This window comes from Schistocerca americana, chromosome 8, assembly GCF_021461395.2.
Source record: "Schistocerca americana isolate TAMUIC-IGC-003095 chromosome 8, iqSchAmer2.1, whole genome shotgun sequence".
Lineage (NCBI taxonomy): Eukaryota > Metazoa > Arthropoda > Insecta > Orthoptera > Acrididae > Schistocerca > Schistocerca americana.
Window position 1 is genome coordinate 181,326,230 of NC_060126.1, and position 21,386 is coordinate 181,347,615.

The window sequence follows — 21,386 nt, forward strand, 5'->3', positions numbered from 1 at the left end:
TGAGAAAAAGATTGAATAATCAACGAAAGGATAACGTTCTACGAGTCGGGGCGTGGAATGTCAGAAGCCTGAACGTGGTAGGGAAACTAGAAAATTTGAAAAGGGAAATGCAAAGGCTCAATCTAGATATACACTCCTGGAAATGGAAAAAAGAACACATTGACACCGGTGTGTCAGACCCACCATACTTGCTCCGGACACTGCGAGAGGGCTGTACAAGCAATGATCACACGCACGGCACAGCGGACACACCAGGAACCGCGGTGTTGGCCGTCGAATGGCGCTAGCTGCGCAGCATTTGTGCACCGCCGCCGTCAGTGTCAGCCAGTTTGCCGAGGCATACGGAGCTCCATCGCAGTCTTTAACACTGGTAGCATGCCGCGACAGCGTGGATGTGAACCGTATGTGCAGTTGACGGACTTTGAGCGAGGGCGTATAGTGGGCATGCGGGAGCCCGGGTGGACGTACCGCCGAATTGCTCAACACGTGGGGCGTGAGGTCTCCACAGTACATCGATGTTGTCGCCAGTGGTCGGCGGAAGGTGCACGTGCCCGTCGACCTGGGACCGGACCGCAGCGACGCACGGATGCACGCCAAGACCGTAGGATCCTACGCAGTGCCGTAGGGAACCGCACCGCCACTTCCCAGCAAATTAGGGACACTGTTGCTCCTGGGGTATCGGCGAGGACCATTCGCAACCGTCTCCATGAAACTGGGCTACGGTCCCGCACACCGTTAGGCCGTCTTCCGCTCACGCCCCAACATCGTGCAGCCCGCCTCCAGTGGTGTCGCGACAGGCGTGAATGGAGGGACGAATGGAGACGTGTCGTCTTCAGCGATGAGAGTCGCTTCTGCCTTGGTGCCAATGATGGTTGTATGCGTGTTTGGCGCCGTGCAGGTGAGCGCCACAATCAGGACTGCATACGACCGAGACACACAGGGCCAACACCCGGCATCATGGTGTGGGGAGCGATCTCCTACACTGGCCGTACACCACTGGTGATCGTCGAGGGGACACTGAATAGTGCACGGTACATCCAAACCGTCATCGAACCCATCGTTCTACCATTCCTAGACCGGCAAGGGAACTTGCTGTTCCAACAGGACAATGCACGTCCGCATGTATCCCGTGCCACCCAACGTGCTCTAGAAGGTGTAAGTCAACTACCCTGGCCAGCAAGATCTCCGGATCTGTCCCCCATTGAGCATGTTTGGGACTGGATGAAGCGTCGTCTCACGCGGTCTGCACGTCCAGCACGAACGCTGGTCCAACTGAGGCGCCAGGTGGAAATGGCATGGCAAGTCGTTCCACAGGACTACATCCAGCATCTCTACGATCGTCTCAATGGGAGAATAGCAGCCTGCATTGCTGCGGAAGGTGGATATACACTGTACTAGTGCCGACATTGTGCATGCTCTGTTGCCTGTGTCTATGTGCCTGTGGTTCTGTCAGTGTGATCATGTGATGTATCTGACCCCAGGAATGTGTCAATAAAGTTTCCCCTTCCTGGGACAATGAATTCACGGTGTTCTTATTTCAATTTCCAGGAGTGTAGAAGGGGTCAGTGAAGCGCAGTGGAGGGAAGACAAGGATTTCTGGTCAGATGAGTATCGGGTAATATCAACAGCAGCAGAAAATTGTATAACAGGTGTAGGATTTGTTATGAATAGGAAGGTAGGGCAGAGGGTGTGTTACTGTGAACAGTTCAGTGACCGGGTTGTTCTAATCAGAATTGACAGCAGACCAACACCGGCAACGATAGTTCAGGTATACATGCCGACGTCGAAAGCTGAAGATGAACAGATAGAGAAAGTGTATGAGGATATTGAAAGGGTAATGCAGTATGTAAAGGCGGACGAAAATCTAATAGTCATGGGCGACTGGAATGCAGTTGTAGGGTAAGGAGTAGAAGAAAAGGTTACAGGAGAACATGGGCTTGGGACAAGGAATGAAAGAGGAGAAAGACTAATTGAGTTCTGTAACACGTTTCAGCTAGTAATAGCGAATACCCTGTTCAAGAATCACAAGAGGAGGAGGTATACTTGGGAAAGGCCGGGAGATACGGGAAGATTTCAATTAGATTACATCATGGTCAGACAGAGATTCCGAAATCAGATACTGGATTGTAAGGCGTACCCAGGAGCAGATATAGACTCAGATCACAATATAGTAGTGATGAAGAGTAGGCTGAAGTTCAAGACATTAGTCAGGAAGAATCAATACGCAAAGAAGTGGGATACGGAAGTACTAAGGAATGACGAAATACGTTTGAAGTTCTCTAACGCTATAGATACAGCAATAAGGAACAGCGCAGTAGGCAGTACAGTTGAAGAGGAATGGACATCTCTAAAAAGGGCCATCACAGAAGTTGGGAAGGAAAACATAGGTACAAAGAAGGTAGCTGCGAAGAAACCATGGGTAACAGAAGAAATACTTCAGTTGATTGATGAAAGGAGGAAGTACAAACATGTTCCGGGAAAATCAGGAATACAGAAATACAAATCGCTGAGGAATGAAATAAATAGGAAGTGCAGGGAAGCTAAGACGAAATGGCTGCAGAAAAAAATGTGAAGACATCGAAAAAGATATGATTGTCGAATGGACAGACTCAGCATACAGGAAAGTCAGAACAACCTTTGGTGACATTAAAAGCAACGGTGGTCACATCAAGAGTGCAACGGGAATTCCACTGTTAAATGCAGAGGAGAGAGCAGATAGGTGGAAAGAGTACATTGAAAGCCTCTATGAGGGTGAAGATTTGTCTGGTGTGATAGAAGAAGAAACAGGAGTCGATTTAGAAGAGATAGGGGATCCAGTATCAGAATCGGAATTTGAAAGAACTTTGGAGAACTTACGGTCAAATAAGGCAGAAGGGATAGATAACATTCCACAGAATTCCGAAGATGGCAAGAGCTGACAAGTGCGAGAATTATCGCACAATCAGCTTAACAGCTCATGCATCGAAGCTGCTTACAAGAATAATATACAGAAGAATGGAAAAGAAAATTGAGAATCCGCTAGGTGACGATCAGTTTGGCTTTAGGAAAAGTAAAGGGACGAGAGAGGCAATTCTGACGTTACGGCTAGTAATGGAAGCAAGGCTGAAGAAAAATCAAGACACTTTCATAGGATTTGTCGACCTGGAAAAAGCGTTCGACAATATAAAATGGTGCAAGCTGTTCGAGATTCTGAAAAAAGTAGGGGTAAGCTATAGGGAGAGACGGGTCATATACAATATGTACAACAACCAAGAGGGGATAATAAGAGTGGACGATCAAGAACGAAGTGCTCGTATTAAGAAGGGTGTAAGACAAGGCTGTAGCCTTTCGCCCCAACTCTTCAATCTGTACATCGAGGAAGCAATGATGGAAATAAAAGAGAGGTTCAGGAGTGGAATAGAAATGCAAGGTGAAAGGATATCAATGATACGATTCGCTGATGACATTGCTATCCTGAGTGAAAGTGAAGAAGAATTAAATGATCTGCTGAACGGAATGAACAGTCTAATGAGTACACAGTATGGTTTGAAAGTAAATCGGAGAAAGACGAAGCTAATGAGAAGTAGTAGAAATGAGAACAGCGAGAAACTTAACATCAGGATTGATGGTCACGAAGTCAATGAAGTTAAGGAATTCTGCTACCTAGGCAGTAAAATAACCAATGACGGACGGAGCAAGGAGGACATCAAAAGCAGACTCGCTATGGCAAAAAAGGCATTTCTGGCCAAGAGAAGTCTACTAATATCAAATACCGGCCTTAATTTGAGGAAGAAATTTCTGAGGATGTACGTCTGGAGTACAGCATTGTATGGTAGTGAAACATGGACTGTGGGAAAACCGGAACAGAAGAGAATCGAAGCATTTGAGATGTGGTGCTATAGACGAATGTTGAAAATTAGGTGGACTGATAAGGTAAGGAATGCGGAGGTTCTACGCAGAATCGGAGAGGAAAGGAATATGTGGAAAACACTGATAAGGTGAAGGGACAGGATGATAGGACATCTGCTAAGACATGAGGGAATGACTTCCATGGTACTAGAGGGAGCTGTAGAGGGCAAAAACTGTAGAGGAAGACAGAGATTGGAATACGTCAAGCAAATAATTGAGGACGTAGGTTGCAAGTGCTACTCTGAGATGAAGAGGTTAGCACAGGAAGGGAATTCGTGGCGGGCCGCATCAAACCAGTCAGTAGACTGATGACCAAAAAAAACAAAAAATGCTGGCACCATGGCTCAGTATCTGTACAGAGGCTACTTGTTGAGTCCATGCCACGTTGAGTTGTTGCACTATACCGGAAAAAGGAGGTCCGACACGGTACTAGTAGGTGTCCCATCACTTTCCTCACCTCGATGTAATATGCAACTTTCTCTTTAAAGCCCCCTCATGGAAACAATGCGTGCTCAAACTTAAGACTTTTATAGCAAGGAAGTTCGAAGTGTGAAGGCAGTGGAACTGGGCATGTCTTTAAGCATAGGACAGCAGCGTAGCTGCTCCTCCTTACGACTGTACATCTTCACCTCTCCTGCAGTCCGGTAGCCTGGAGTCTCAACACACTATATTGCCCTCCATCCTTGAGACCGCCGTTTTCGTTCTCACAGTAATTTGAATCTTCTACTGCCTATCTGACCATGAAGCCCCTTTGCGTACCAGCTGGCATACCACTCGTCTAACACATCCTACTCATCAGTCCATTCACTCATACACATCCCACATCTTTTTCCTTATAATATTGTTTCCGATACTTCAGACATCCCAATCCTTGCCCACAACAACCACAATATCCCTTATAATTGTCTTTATAATGAAATTTAGTGTACAAGTCGTCATATTATTGTAAATGTCACTTATTTTACCTTCTTAACTTTACTACTAGGTAAATCATTAAGAAACAGATTTCACTAGAAAAAACTGTGCGAAATTTTTAAATAAAGTAGAGGACAGCTGTGGGAGACAACGAGCAAAAGAGGAACAAGCATGTACAAAGGATGGTAAATGGCCATTGCAGGAATTGGAAAATCGAAGATCAGGACAAATTTGCAAGTAAGACAAGAATACAGTTTGTATTGGATTTTTTTTTAAATTATGTTTACGACATGTCGAGGCAATGGATAAATATATTAAAATTTTATACATATGACTTGGATTCATTCTATTACATATCTGTTTGCTGACGATATAACTGTGATTGCTGGTAGCGAGAACACTCTTACAAACATCTACCGGTATTTTATGCCCAGCACTTAAGTTAGACAATCTATAGTATCCTCAAAGAAACGATTTTCGTGATCAGGAGCCAATTCCCAGCAAAATAATACTACTGTAAATGATCCGAAAAAGAGACAGTAAACTCCTTCAGCTTGTTAAGAAGTAGTGACTCGTTCATGAAAAAATGAAAAGGAACGAACAGCAGACAAAGAGAGCGCTGTGAATCATGGGCTGCACTGCTTCCACTCATACTAGCGGTCATGGGAATTCTTCCGCCGACAACCACAAAACAAGAAGCACCGTGAACGGTCATATAGTTCCGAACCAGCAGTTAGTTTAGTTCAGTGCCTTAAGCCAGCATTCCAACAACAGTCATTATTAATGGTCTTCAATATAATTTCCAGTCATAGTAAAGATTTGAAAGACTGCCATGAGACAGCAAAGCACAGTAAAACATAAAAAAAGAGACGTGTTACGAAGGAATTATCCGAGTGAGACCGAAATCAGTAGATACGATTTACGTGTAGAAACAGATAAAGGATTACAGTATCAAAATAACTGGATGATTTATTCAACAAAAAGAGTTTCACATATTGAGCGCGTCAGTAACTCGTTCGTCCACCTCCGCCCCTAACTCATTGGTCAGTTCCGCCCCTTATACAAGCAGCTATTTTGTTTGGTATTGATTGATGGAGTTGTTGCATGTCCTCCTGAAGAATATCGTCCCAAGTTTTATCCAATTGGCACGTTAGTTCGTCAAAATGCTGTGATACTTGCAGGACCTCGCCCATAAGGCTCCAAACGTTCTTAACTGTGAAGAGATCTAGCGACCTTGCTGGCCAAAGTAGGATTTGGTGAGCACGAAGATAAACAGTAGGAAAGCCGCGTGCGGGTGGGAATTATCTTGCTGAAATGTAAGTCCAGGATGTCTTGCTACGAAGGACAACAAAAGAGGGAGTAGAAAATTGTCGACTTAACTGCTGCGCAGTAAGGATGCCGCGTTTGTACATCAAAGAGGTCTCGCTATGGAAATAAATGTCACCTCAGACCATCACTGCAGGTTGTCGGACCGTATTGCGGGCAACAGTCAGGATAGTATACCAATGCAGTCCGGGGCGTCTTTAGACACGGCTTCGTTGGTCACCGAAGCGGGACAGATCACTCAAGACAATTCTGCTAAATTCAATGAGATACCAGACCGAAAATGCGTCTTGAGACGCCCCTGAGAGTGGACAATTCCTTCGTGGTGCATTATTGTTGTTGTCTTTGAGTATAAACTAGATTCTACTGAATTACGTAGAGAACATTAAGTGCCATTACCAAACCGCACTAAAGTTAGGTACTATATTGTAACGTACTCTTAATAGATGTTATTGGGTATTTATTACTGAGGTATCACATTTCTGTTTCAGTGACGCTCTGTCAAACAAGTGTTTAATTCGTAAGAGTAAAATCTGCCACTTTTAAAGAACTACTGCAGTAAAACACCTTTCTGCCACAAGGGACGTTTGGGCTGAAGTAATAGTAGCATTCAGTTGCAAAATTCACGACAAACCACCAGAGCATTCTTCTTCCTGCTCCAGAAACGTCACAGACCCCTCCTACTTGCTCTCGCCTGGTGCTGACTACGTTTTAAAGTATTCGACTTGGAGACCAGTAATGTCTATGCCATCTCGTCCGAATACATATCACCGTCGTAGGATATTAAAGATTCCAGTGGTTTTGTGGCTGCCATGTTACTGCAGTAGACATAGGTTCTAAGAGTAGTTAGTAAGTAACCTAGTAGTACAGTAGAGTAGGAAGTGAAGCGGCCAGCCGGTTGTACCTGCTGCCACTACCTGAAAGACACAAGGCGCCTGCTGCACGCCCACGGCGTTGTCGGCCCAGCAGGACAGCGAGCCGTAGTCCAGGTCGGACTGCACCGTGTAGCGCAGCACAGACTCCGAGCCGTTGCTGGAGAAGCGCTCCGTCGACACCTCCATCGTCTCGCCGGAGTTGTTGAACTTCCAGCGGAAGGCGCGCGCCGGCGGATCGGCGTCCACGTGGCACGCGATGTCCAGCGTCTCCGAGCGTGACGCTCCCACCACCATGATGCGCTCCTGCTGGCACGTCGGCGCGTCTGCAACACCGCCACACCACCACAGGTCGCGTTACCCTCACAGATCAGGCACAGAAACTTATCTTACTCTGTGACCTTCAATACAACGCCATTAAAAAAAAAGCTCCAGGTATTTGCATACTATTGAACTGTAGTGTTAGTGATTGCCGGCCGGTGTGGCCGTGCGGTTAAAGGCGCTTCAGTCTGGAACCACGTGACCGCTACGGTCGCAGGTTCGAATCCTGCCTCGGGCATGGATGTGTGTGATGTCCTTAGGTTAGTTAGGTTTAATTAGTTCTAAGTTCTAGGCGACTGATGACCTCAGAAGTTAAGTCGCATAGTGCTCAGAGCCATTTGTCACGGTCATCGGCGATCAGACTGCTCTCAGAAGGCCGGATTCTACATCATTTGTTTTGACTCTGCAGGCAGCAACTGTGCTGAGTTAATGGTAAACAGTGTTTGCAACATTCGTTCTTGAGTACAAATCACGCCCAATTGACGTGTACGGACTCCAGCTAAACAGCTTCGCCCATTTCAACGAGGTCGCACTGTGGGCCTGCGGGAAACTGGATCGGCGTATCGACTGACTGCCGCATGTGTTGGCCACAATGTATCGATGATGTGTCAAGAGTGGTCTATGGGACATTACCAACATCAGTAGAGCGCATTCTAATTGTCTGCTTAGCACAGACGGGCGCCAAGATCGATGTATTTTATGAGCAAGAATGGTCTACCGAACGTCATCCAGGGAAGAAATCCGGACACATGTTGCGTCTACTGTATTATCAGGGCCATTGGGAACAGTCTGCTTACAGCAGGGTAAAGGTCACCTGTGCCTCAAGCCAGGCTGCCGCTGATACCACAACACCGACAAATACGGCTAGTCTGGTGTCGCGAAAGAGTTGATTGGAGAGTGTGGAATGACACTGTTGGTTCCAGTGTTCTGTCTGTGTGTGAGTTATGCGAGTGATGAACTTACACGAGGTTTTTCTGATCGGCGGCCTATTAAAGAGCGCATTCGTCCACGACAAATAAGTCGTCGCATCCCAGGACTCATGAAGTAGAAAATGTTGGCGGGGGTGGGGGTGGGGGGGGGGGGGGACGGCGTCATCAGTTAGAAATTCGCGGCGTATTTGGTGTTTCTACAGGATAAAGCAACGAGTACCAACTACAATGACCGGCTATTATCCCAGTGCTACTACCACTTCTTCGACAGGAAGGCGACGTGCATTTGCAGCAGGACCATGTACGTCCACATACAGCTGCTGCGACGCAATGTGCTCTTCATTGGTGGACAGCGACTGCCCTGGCCAACAAGATCACCAAATCTCTCGCGAATTGAACACGCACGGGACATGATGAAGCAGGAACTTACTCGTTCTGCAGGTCCTGCAAGAGCCACTGCCGATCTGCAACAAAAGGTGCAAGATGCTTGGGACAGTCTATCGCAGGACGTTTATCATCGATGGCATACAAGAAAACACGCCTGCGTTATCAACAGATGGGGGCACACTGTGTATTGCTGCGACTCTTTGTGTATCCTTTACTGTGTCATGTGTTTTAGAAGGTCTTAATTTGTTATAAAATACCCCTACAATGATGATCTACCTGTTACCTCAAGTGTGAACAAAATGATGTAGTCCTTGAGGACGTCGCAATTTTTTTCCAGCTGTGTACAAAAAATTTCGTTTTCTGGGTCCATACGAACGGAATGTTGGAAGATTTGTGTTCTTCCGCTATGTGTGTCTAAAGTACACTGTACACTGCTTTGAGAGAGTTGTTCAACTAAGCAGTGGTCTCCTGTTATTCCATCCACTAAGTGTGTCTACTGTAAATTGTTTTGGAACAGCTGTTCAGCTTAGCGAGATGTTTGGCCACTGCGTTGTAACGTTATGAGCTCTTTTCGTGAAGAGAAGCATCCAATACATGTTGTGGGAGGAAAAACTGGCCACCGTCACTTGTGTATCCATGTGAAATCTGTCCTCAAAGGCGACATTGGGGACGTAAATGCATTCGTCGTCAAGACGCCGAAACACAGTGGAGTCAGATGCAGCGGCTTGCGACGCAGCCTGCTTGCTCTTTCGGCCTAAAGTACGCTACTAAGGGCCTAGATACGAACTGTCAAATTAGATTACAACTGACATTTGATATAAAAATTAGTAATAAAGACTTGAGGCAGCTGGGACATGTGACGGATTCTGCTTGGCCAACACAACCACTGACTGGTTGATCATGCCAGAAGACGAAGTCTGCGAAGTTGTTAGTTAAAGGGACCTCGAGAGGAGAAGAATGGCAGAAATACGCCTCCAAGTTTGAGTGATTTACTTCGTTGATAAAGCGTGGCACACCAAAGCGTGGCACACCAAACACTTTGCTCGTTTGGCGTTTGTGTCTTTCCCTCAACCATCAGTTCGTGGCCTACTTAATTATAGAAGAATGTGTTAGCCTAGGATGCAACATGTGCTTCGTAATAGACAATCAAAAGCGTATTTGTGTTCAGTGATTAACACTGTACTTGGCGTATGGGTCTTGAATGAGTAGAAATTTCTGTGTGACTGCCTAAGGACATTTGTAGCAATAAGTACCTAATTAAGATGACTTTCATATATTCATTTCCAGCTGGTTATCCAGTGGTGACCCTGGATTTTCAGCAATTCCTTCAGAAAATGTGCACGTACAATATGCAGAGTTTTGTGTTTGTCCGTTGTGCAGCAGGGCACAGAGATGGCAGATTCGAGTGTTTGGGTTGGAGACAGAAGTGCTAGGGCAATATAAACTCCTTCTCGGTCTCTTAGATTCCTAAGGTGACGGAATTCTGGACGCACTAGCTTTGCTATTCCACAGTGTTGTACTTTATTAGTTCATATGTGGATTTCCAATCGAGGTACTGCCATAAAAGACCCCAATACACCAAAACTTTTCGTCACAATGCGCATACAGCAAACTGTTTTGAATCAGTTTTCCAATAGCGGTAGAGAGCTTTTCTTCCACTACGTGTCCCTAAGATGGCAATCATCATATCTAAGATAGTCTCTGGCATCATATGCTTTAGTATGCATGGTCTTGTTGGAGGCGCTATTCCATTTCCTTCCTCCAATTTTTGAACTAACGTACTCAGTCAGTTATAGAGGCACCTACGATTTAACGTAGATTCCGAATCACTGTGTATCTCGGTCAACAGACATGTCCAGAGATGAAAGATGTGGTGACATACAAAAATCCTTGGATCAACTGAGGATCGAACCTAGGTGTACATACGGCAAACTATCTTTAATCAGTCGTACAGCTAATCTGAAGTGAGATTTTCTTCTATTACGGAAACGTACCTTGAATTAGTTGTCAAACAGAGTGATAGTGACCTTTCTCTCCCCTACGTGCGCCTCCTGCAAACTTTTTAGGATCAAAAAATGTGACATGCTTTCAGGCAGAAGCTACAGATCCAACAGACAGAACGTGAGAGGGATAAGACAATGGTGTAACTATCGTATGCTCGCATAATATCGAACCAAATCGGTAGAAACTTGACTCGGAGTAATAATAAATGGATTTTCAAGTCACATGTGAAAGCGTGTGCTCTATCAGGTATAGTGTGAGCTAAGTTAGGGCTCTGTAGACCAAATGTCTAACGTATTCCATGATAATACAATAAGGTTTACAGCAAACACACTGCGTGGGCAGTCGAAGGAAGTGCCAGGAGCATAAGAGACACTCCGAACCGAAACAAACAACAAAAATCTGCCGTTGCGGAACGCTGGATAGCTGCAGAGGACTTCGTGAAACGTGAACCGATTAAAGTGTTACGACATACCTCGAGTTTTAGTATTGCGCTCTAAGGAAGGCTGCTAAAGTACGAGTGGCCGGCGGTCTGAGTAGTACAGTGCATTCCTGCTCTGTAAAGCTAGGGACCCAGTTCTTCACAAACTCACAACGTCGCCCGAGAGCGACTTTCGCGCACTACGAGGATGGCATTAGCCCTAAGGCACCGGAGTAGGCGCCCAGCGTTCGGCGATCGCGCCCCCTCTCGTGTGGTTTCTGTATGATAAATTTCTGACTGCATTCTACATCTACATCTACATCTACATCCATACTCCGCAAGCCACCTGACGGTGTGTGGCGGAGGGTACCTTGAGTACCTCTATCGGTTCTCCCTTCTGTTCCAGTCTCGTATTGTTCGTGTAAAGAAGGATTGTTGGTATGCCTCTGTGTGGGCTCTAATCTCTCTGATTTTATCCTCATGGTCTCTTTGCGAGATATACGTAGGAGGGAGCAATATACTGCTTGACTCCTCGGTGAAGGTATGTTCTCGAAACTTCAACAAAAGCCCGTGCCGAGCTACTGAGCGTCTCTCCTGCAGAGCCTTCCACTGGAGTTTATCATCTCCGTAACGCTTTCGCGATTACGAAATGATCCTGTAACGAAGCGCGCTGCTCTCCGTTGGATCTTCTCTATCTCCTCCATCAACCCCATCTGGTACGGATCCCACACTGCTGAGCAGTATTCAAGCAGTGGGCGAACAAGCGTACTGTAACCTACTTCCTCTGTTTTGGATTGCATTTCCTTAGGATTCTTCCAATGAATCTCAGTCTGGCATCTGCCTTACCGACGATCAACTTTATATGATCATTCCATTTTAAATCACTCCTAATGCGTACTCCCAGATAATTTATGGAATTAACTGCTTCCAGTTGCTGACCTGCTATATTGTAGCTAAATGATAAGGGATCTATCTTTCTATGTATTCGTAGCACATTACACTTGTCTACATTGAGATTCAATTGCCATTCCCTGCACCATGCGTCAATTCGCTGCAGATCCTCCTGCATTTCAGTACAATTTTCCATTGTTTCAACCTCTCAATATACCACAGCATCATCTGCAAAAAGCCTCAGTGAACTTCCGATCTCATCCACAAGGTCATTTATGTATATTGTGAATGGCAACGGTCCTACGACACTCCCCTGCGGCACACCTGAATTCATTCTTACTTCGGAGGACTGCTCTCCATTGAGAATGACATGCTGCGTTCTGTTATCTAGCAACTCTTCAATGCAATCACACAATTGGTCTGATAGTCCATATGCTCTTACTTCGTTCATTAAACGACTGTGGGGAACTGTATCGAACGCCTTGCGGAAGTGAAGAAACACGGCATCTACCTGGGAACTCATGTCTATGGCCCTCTGAGTCTCGTGGACGAATAGCGCGAGCTGGGTTTCACACGATCGTCTTTTTCGGAACCCATGCTGATTCCTACAGAGTAGATTTCTAGTCTCCAGAAAAGTCATTATACTCGAACATAATACGTGTTTCAAAATTCTACAACTGATCGACGTTAGAGATATAGTTCTATAGTTCTGCACATCTGTTCGACGTCCCTTCGTGAAAACGGGGATGACCTGTGCCCTTTTCCAATGATTTGGAACGCTACACTCTTCTAGAGACCTACGGTACACCGCTGCAAGAAGGGGGGAAAGTTCCTTCGCGTACTCTGTGTAAAATCGAACTGGTATCCCATCAGGTCCAGGGGCATTTCCTCTTTTGAGCGATTTTGTTTCTCTATCCCTCTGTCGTCTAATTCGATATCTACCATTTTGTCATCTGTCCTCGAGAATCGGCGTCACGTCGCTAGTGAAACATCAGTTGACAGTCCTATCCGAATTTCCACGATTAGCCCTTTTGGTAGGTACACGGATGTCTATTTATCAATGACTAAAGGAACCTAGAAAGAGAATTACAGGCACACACAAAGCAGTGAGCCACCGCCCTAACAAACTCCGGCCAGTTCCAAGTACCTCTCGAACCAGCTAAAGCAAATGCTAATATGGATAGTGATTATCAAATACAGAGATTTAATAAAAAAAATTGTACGCCCATGTGTGCGTTTTTATTCATCTATTCCGGGCACTTTCCGTACGAACTTGTGTACTTTTGAGCCGGAGTATGAATGCAAAGTACTTCGCAGGGCAACCAAATCACGGAATGCCCTTACCTGGAAGCAGGAGCACGAGAAGGCCTGCTATAACGGGAACAAGAGAGCCGACGAATCAGCGGGAATTTAGCCGCCACTTCAGACAACCCTCATTGTGAGACGAGTGGTAATGTTGCGCTGCGAGCAGACTCGGCTGGCTCGGGTTAATTGCCACTCACCACGGCAGCCCTGCACACGAAGCCACTGCGGACAGAACCAGCGCTCGGAACTTACTGACTGGCCGGCGAATGAGCTCCATACTAATTCTGAGTGATTGTCTGTTGCCCTTCAAAGGAGAACGAACTACGGACACTTATGTATATCCAAAGAGTTAGCATGCAGAGAAACGAGTTAGCCGTACGTTTAATAAATTGTACATGGAAAATAACTAAAGCAATAAACCATAAAAGCAATCTCTGTTCCTATATGCCACTGTAAAAGTCCTATTTTACCCCCATTTCCCTGAATTTACTAGTTCTATGCTGACCCCAGTGGGTAGCTAGACCCAACATGTCTCCGCCTTTACTGATAACGCAAGAACGTCATCCGGTGAACGAAAACCCTACATCTATAGGGGAACTCGGGGCAGAACGGGATAGCGCGGCACAATAGGAAATTGCTCTTTTCTAGACTGGACAGTGCTGCAACCTGCTCTATGTGCATGTAATTATTTCTCCGAATGGAAGAGAAGTCAGGGCAGCCATTTTGATTTAGTCTGAAGTGCGAGATCTAAGTGAATTGTGGTCCGTCGCGTTACCGCTCGCGTTGTTCTAAAGTTTGGTGAATTTCAACGCCCGGTAAGCTGTTAATTGTATACCCTAAAATGACACATTCCCTTAAAGTGCATGGCATTTATTATACTTTAACTATTTAATGTGTTTAAATACGTCAGTTATTACACTCCATAAAAGTTGTTAACCTCAAAAGTGTTCCTGGGGCGGAACGGGATGGGGCAGAATGGGATAGTGTCCCGTTCTGCCCCGTCATATTTTGATGCAAGTAGAAAGCACACTATATTCTTTTTTCTTTCCCCCTTGCTGTTCCAGATGGTGAGAACGTACATGAAAAAGACTGATAGACAGTAATGTGACGTAAAAGCGATGGTAATGGCAGTTTCAGCCGTTTCATCTTCCCATTTTTAAAAGCATCTAAGCAGTTCAACGTACCGAAATCAACATTGTAAAGATATGTGCGTAAAGCTACGAGTAATTCTGGCTACATAATTGACATATCAGATGGGAAATTTAAACAGGTGTTCACTGCAGAACAAGAACATGAGCTGGTAACATAGCTCAAGTCAATGGAAAGCAGACATTTTGGTCTAGCAACCAAAGACCTCAAGTCACTAGCCTATCAACTAGCCGAAATAAATGGCTTACCACACAGATTTGCAAACAAACTTGTCAAGCTGCACAAGACTGGGTTAAAGGATTTATTACGAGGCATCCTACACTGTCTATTCGCAAGCCAGAAAATACTTCTGGTGCTCGAGCAATGGGATTAAACAAAGTAGCAGTTTCACAGTTGAATTCTCTTCTCAATAATGTTATTGATAAGTGCAAGCTGACTGTTGACAAAATTTTCAACTGTGATGAAAGTGGCTTGACAGTTAATCCTTAAAGTCAGTCGAAAATAATAGCACTCAAGGGAAAAAGGTAAGTAAAAGTGGTAACATCTTCAGAACGTGGAGAAACCGTTACAGCAGTCATCTGCATGTCGGCATCTGGGTTATACATGCCGCCCATGCTTATCTTTCCAAGGAAGAAGAAGAAACAAGAATTTGAGCTTGGATTGCCTCCAGGAGGCGAATTATTTCTAGTATGGTTTAGAAAGTTTGTGGGATTTTCGAAGGCCACGAAAGAATCACCTGTGCTTCTAATTGTTCATGTACATTCAGCTCACACTAAAAACCTGTAGCTGCTTGATATGGCTAGAGACAATGGTGTAGTCCTCCTTTGTTTAGCGCCACACACTTCACATAAATTACAACGTCTGGACGTTACGTTTTTCAAGCCCCTGAGTTGTTATTACAGTGAAGAGATAAAAAATGGCTACGGAGCCATCCCGGAAAAGTTGTCACTCTTTTCCAACTATCATCGCTATTTGGGGCCGCGTTTTCAAGTGCTGCAACGATGCCGACGGCTATAAGTCGCTTTAAGAGACCTGAAATATGGCCGTCTGACCTGAATGTGTTTTCAGACTCAGACTACCTCCCATCAGCGCCAACAGATATTCAGTTGAAAAACTGCGAATGTCCGACTGCAAACTCTACAGATGGACAATCTAAAACATTGATTACAGGCTCTCCAGTGTCTACTGAACCTGCCACTAACAGGCCTACGACTAAGACTGACCAAGGCTCAATCATTGACCCCCAGCCTGGATGTTCACGGATGCCAGACTCTCCCAACCAGCTATGTTCACCGAAAAACTCAGCTTTCCAAATATCGCCCGAGGCTGTCATTCCAATCCCACTAATCTGTAAAAATACTCGGCAGACTACAAGACGAAAAGGAAAAACCGTTGTCTTACCAGATTCTCCTTATAAGAATGAACTGCATAATGCTGTCGCACGTAAAGTCAGGAGAGAGACGTCAGGTGCAATGCAAATTGAGGCAAAAGAATCAAACTGTAAACCAAAACAAAGGACATCAAAGACCTTAAGAAAAATAAAAGGAAGAAGATAGTGGTGAAGAGAGAATGAGAGAGAGAAGATGCTGAGTGTTCTACTGTGGGGACTTCTACTCCGTTTCTAATGAGGGCTGGGTCCCATGCCAGAGGTGTTTCAAGGGGCCACACAATTCATGTGCTGGAATAGACAATCAAGATGAAGAGGGAATCCTGATTTGTGACTATTGTCGAAAGGACTAGTAGTTAGTGGTTTGGCGGTATTTTGCATTGTACATTTTTCAGAATGACATTAAAATCTTTCCTTAATTTGAATAATGACTTTTTAATTGTTTAAATTACGCTTTCCTTAGTTTGAATTGCCTTTTATCAACATTTTGTCATAGTTTAATACGATATTCGTAATTCAAATTCAACCTTTATGCAATAATTTAACAAAAATAACCTTATCCCATTCTGCCCCGTGGGTGGGGCGGAACGGGAAATATGCAAGACTTTCTCTGAAAAATTGTAAAAAATGCAAAATGGATAGTTTTAAGTGATTTTAACATAAGGAACACTAGGTTATAATACAAGATGTCTTTTTACAACTTTAAGAAGTGTTTCCTTGTGTTCCCTTATTTTATACAAATTGTTAAACATTAAGTATCCCGTTCCGCCCCGAGTTCCCCTACCATTGTATTCCTAGATCTTCAACGCAAAATTACATAGTTATACTTCGACTATCACTCATTCCGTAAATCACGGATACATACCAACAATTGCTCCCCTATCAATCCTTAAATTTATTTATTTGCTCGTTTTGCTGTAGGACCACATTGGAACCATGCAATGTACCCTTAAAGTAAGTAAATATTGAAATTAATTAATAACAAAGTCTACAAGGAGCAACAATGTAATGGGTAAATAACGGAGATGATGAAGTGCATGGCCGTCTGTTGGCGGATCTAACATTCCGCCAGCGCACTGATACAGAGCCACACGTGGTCAGTGGCAGCGATAATTGCACTGCAGATAGCTCTACTTTCGGCCGCTGCGGATTGCGACAAAAACGTCAGATAGAGACGGCCAGAGGATGAACCATCAGTTTGTACCTCCTAACCGAAGTCTTCTTAATGGCAAGTTACTAGACAAATTTAACCTAGCCTTTCTCTACCTGGATTCTGAGTGGGAACTCTGTCTGAACGTGTGTTCTTAAACGATTCTGGCTTTGTTCATCGCTACTCATTTTGGCGCACATCACTTGCAGTCATAATGATCGCTCTGTGTCGTGTTTCTGTTGTCAATTTAGGATTGATCTTCGTATCCTGTCGCTACGTGAATCGCAGACATAACCTGCCTAGTTTTTCAGGCCACTACACAAAAGAGGAGACGGAGAACGCAAACCGTTCTATCATACTGGGATATCATGAGTGCAATGGTTATTGCTTTATCAGGGACAACTTTGGTACAACTGCGACAACAACAGGAACAACATCACTAACAGTGACGTAGGTGAATAACAGGCAAATGGAAAAGGCCGCATTGGCTATTATTTACGATATAAAAATTAATGTTCCCTTACGAGGAACTAAACCCCGCTTGGCCATTGTCCACAATGTACAAATTTCGCGTTTTGACGGTCGAGAGAATCAACACGGTAAGACACCACAACTGTTAAAAGACATAATGAAACCCACTGCCATTCCACTGCTCAAAACGCCAGTGTTGAAGTGTGCATTATGATCAGGAGTTGGATAGTGTGATATTCCTGGCTGTGGCCGCCAGTATTTTATTTTGCTAGAAGCTCGCCTTGATGCAGCTTGATACACGTGAAGTGGTATATGGTACAACAGTGGAGTGAGGTACAAGCGACAGATGGTGCAGTATGTACCAGTCCCGTGGGAGAGTGCGCCAATTGTACTGAACTTGCTTCTGTCCAGTCAGCACATTCGGGTGCTAGGCGCCAAAATGCCTAACTTCTCTTATTAATTATTTATATACTTTTCATTGTATGTAACCCAGTTTTCAGTATGACAATCTCTCATAGTTACCCTACGAGTCTATAGTTTTTGTTTATTACATTTCACTAGTTTTGTGAACGTAAGAGTAACGATATTGCAACGAAGCGCTTCGGACGCCTTGTGATCGCTTTGGCGCGCCTGGGAGACGAAGTACGTCGGCTCCGCTGTTTCTGGCGATCTAGAGGGACGGACATGTCGTACTCTGTATCGAAAGTTGGATAAAAAAGTTACCGTACAATTAAGAAAGCTATATCGAGTGTTGGAAAAGAAAGTGTAAATTGTGTGAATAACCAAACAGGATACATTAATGAGAAGTGTCACCTACCATTATTGTCAGTACTACAATCTTGCTCTCTGTAGCGCGACTGCTACGGTCGCAGGTTCGAATCCTGCCTTGGGCATGGATGTGTGTGATGTCCTTAGGCTGGTTAGGTTTAAGTAGTTCTAAGTTCTAGGGGACTGATGACCACAGATGTTAAGTCCCATAGTGCGCAGAGCCATTTGCCCTCTGTAGATTCAGAGACAAACCTGGGCAAGTGGCATCCCATAAAAAGCACAACCACAGGTTCGAGAAGGCAGCATAGCAGTCTCCGTCGAAGAGGACCCCTCGAGTGACGAGCTGTCTTCTGCGCTGGGGACACAACTTTAGAATACGACAGGTTGGTGGAGAGAACGGTTAGAGGCTCTTATTCAGTCTCTCCAGATCTCTCTAGCTCCAAGATCTGACTTCCAAAAGGACACATAATATACTAGGCAAGAGACATTTTTGTTCCCAGTTTGATGAAAACTTGACGAACACGGTGCAGAAACTCCCTCTGACGGCCTGGGAGATGACTAGAATAATAGACCCAACGCTCCAGAGAATATTAAGTACGCTGTGCGTGTATCGGTCGACCAGGATACCTGTCCAAAGTAATGGAAACGGCAATATGGCCCTAGTTACAGACGGGCCACAATCATAACACTGAACAGGGGGGAGGGGGGGGGGGGGTACTCCAGTTGGCTACAGGAAAGTCCAGGTATGTGATTCCCAGCATCACATCATCAAGCTATTACACGAGAGGATGAAGGAGTTGGCAAGGCATCGCTTATAAATGAGGTTACAAAAATCATGGGCTAGTGATACGCACATATACAGATGGTGGTAGTGTAGCGTAAACGATATCTAAGAGGGTAGTTCATTGAAGGGGAAAAGGTTTCCGACGTGATTGCAGCTGCATGATGGGAATTAAGTGACTTTGAACGCGGAATATTACTTGGAGCTGGACGCGCAGGACAAACAATTTCAGAAATCGTTACGGGGTTCAGTATTCCGAGGTCCATAGCGTCAAGAGTGTGCTGAGAATTTCAGGCATTACCTCTCGCCAAGGATAACGCAGTGGCCGACGGTCTTCATTTAGCTGAGAGCAGCAGCGTTTGCGTAGAGCTGTCAGTGCTAACAGCCAAGCAACACTGCGTGAAATAACCGCAGATATCAACGTGGAACGCACTACGAGCGTATCCGTTAGTATAGTCAGGCAAAATTTGGCGTTAATGGACTGGCAGCAGACGACTGGAAAACCGTGCCCTAGAGACCATGCCACGTTAATTGGTAAGAGCTGGTGATAGGGGTCGAGCGTGGCGCAGACCCAATAAAGCAGTGGACCGAAGTGCAAGCTTGTGGTGTTCCATAATGGTGTGGCCCGTCTCTATAGGGAATGAACTCGGTCCTTTCGATGTTCGGGTACTTGGAGACCATTTCCAGCCATTCGTGGACGTCATGATCCAAAACAACGATGGTATTTTTATGGATGACAATGCGCCATGTCACCGGACCTCAATTGTTCGCGGTCGGTTTGAAGACCTGGACAGTTCCAACGTATCGCCCGACATGAATGCCATCGCAAATTTATGGGACATAATCGAAGGATCAGCTTGTGCACAAAACGCTGCACCGGCTACATTTTCGCAATTATGGACGGCTATAGAGGCAACATGGTTCAATATTTCTGCAGCGGACTTCCAACGACTAGATGAGCCCATGCCAAGTAGAGTTACTGCACTATGCCAGGCAAAAGAAGGTCCGACATGATATTAGAAGATGACGTTTGGCTTTTGTCTCCACGGTGTAGTGGTCGGACATTGACGCCGATCTGGAAGTGCGGTCTACACCAGTCTAATATGTGCGAGAAACTAGTCGCAACCACCCGTAATGTTTGTCCCTCCCCTACTCTCAGTTTGTCACGTTACCGCGTCTACATTGACTTCCCAAGCCCGTCCACTGGAAACGCTCCCTACCCATATGTCACACTGATGACCTCAACGACGTCAGCTACTTAAATGGGGTCTAACTACGATCTTCGCCATAGAGAGCACAAAACATCATATCCTATATTGGCCCCGTGTTTTCAAAGGCGATGGCATAACACATCTGACCACTGCTTTTCATCCTGCGTCGAACTCCGATGTTGAACAGTTGCCCAGAAACATCATCCAGAAGTGTACAATTCAGCAAGCCCTGGACACTTACTACCATCGTATAAATTGACTCTGTACACGGCCGTAGTCAATCCAAGATACTGCACGGGGGCATTAACTTCCCAACAAATTTTCTGCGTTTGACCCAGCGAGCCAAGGTGTCGTGGTCACGTTTTTGCTTCCATTCATTTTATGTCACACCTCTAAAACTAAGGTACTCAATGAAATACTTTCTTCTTCTTTAATAAATACAAACATTGCTATGCTACAGGTTTTTCCAGTGTTGAGTATTGCATTGTGTTTCGTGTGTATAACCTTATTTTTTCTAGAAATTTTGTTGGTATTTAACTCGTAACAAGTATAAAGATTACAAAATCTCTGTCTTCTACAAAAATTATGTAACATGTCTGAAATTTACGCATGGTATAAATTTCTGACTGTTTCCCCTCTGCCCCTCTTTCGAGTACTTTCGCCGCACATCATAATACACGAAGTTGCTTTAAGCAGCGGAAGAGTCAACACAGCGAGAGCCAAGAATGTATTGTCATAATGTTGCATTGTTGGCAGGAATAGCCCATTCTTTAGCTGACAGATACCAACTAGTTAAAATCGGACCATAGATAGTTGTCTGTATATGTCCTCCAGCGCATCTCGAATGATTATTTTCATACAGTAAAGGAGGTTGTTGTACCTGGAGAATAAATGGTTCAAATGGCTGTGAGGACTATGGGACTTAACTTCTGAGGTCATCAGTCCCCTAGAACTTAGAACTACTTAAACCTAACTAACCTAAGGACATCACACACAGCCATGCCCGAGGCAGGATTCGAATCTGCGACCGTAGCGGTCGCGCGGTTCCAGACTGTAGCGCCTAGAACCGCTCAGTCACATCGGCCGGCTACCTGGAGAATAGTGTACCTATCAAGACATGACATTTGCTCGCCGGTGTTTTTATTTAGTGACTGATTTTAGAATAGCATAAATAAATGCGCTCTGGAAACCACCATATGCCGTTTTCGGCCTTCTC

General features: G+C 45.0%; 1 protein-coding gene across 1 annotated transcript in view; it reads right to left on the reverse strand.

Moving 5' to 3' along the window:
• The window catches only part of LOC124545656 (hemicentin-2-like), a 421,092-nt gene that overhangs the window by 61,692 nt on the left and 338,014 nt on the right, over positions 1 to 21,386 (reverse strand). Inside the window, exon 9 of the mRNA XM_047124602.1 lies at positions 7,031 to 7,324. Within this exon, the coding sequence (XP_046980558.1) occupies positions 7,031 to 7,324 (294 nt within the window). The remainder of the gene's footprint in view (positions 1 to 7,030; positions 7,325 to 21,386) is intronic.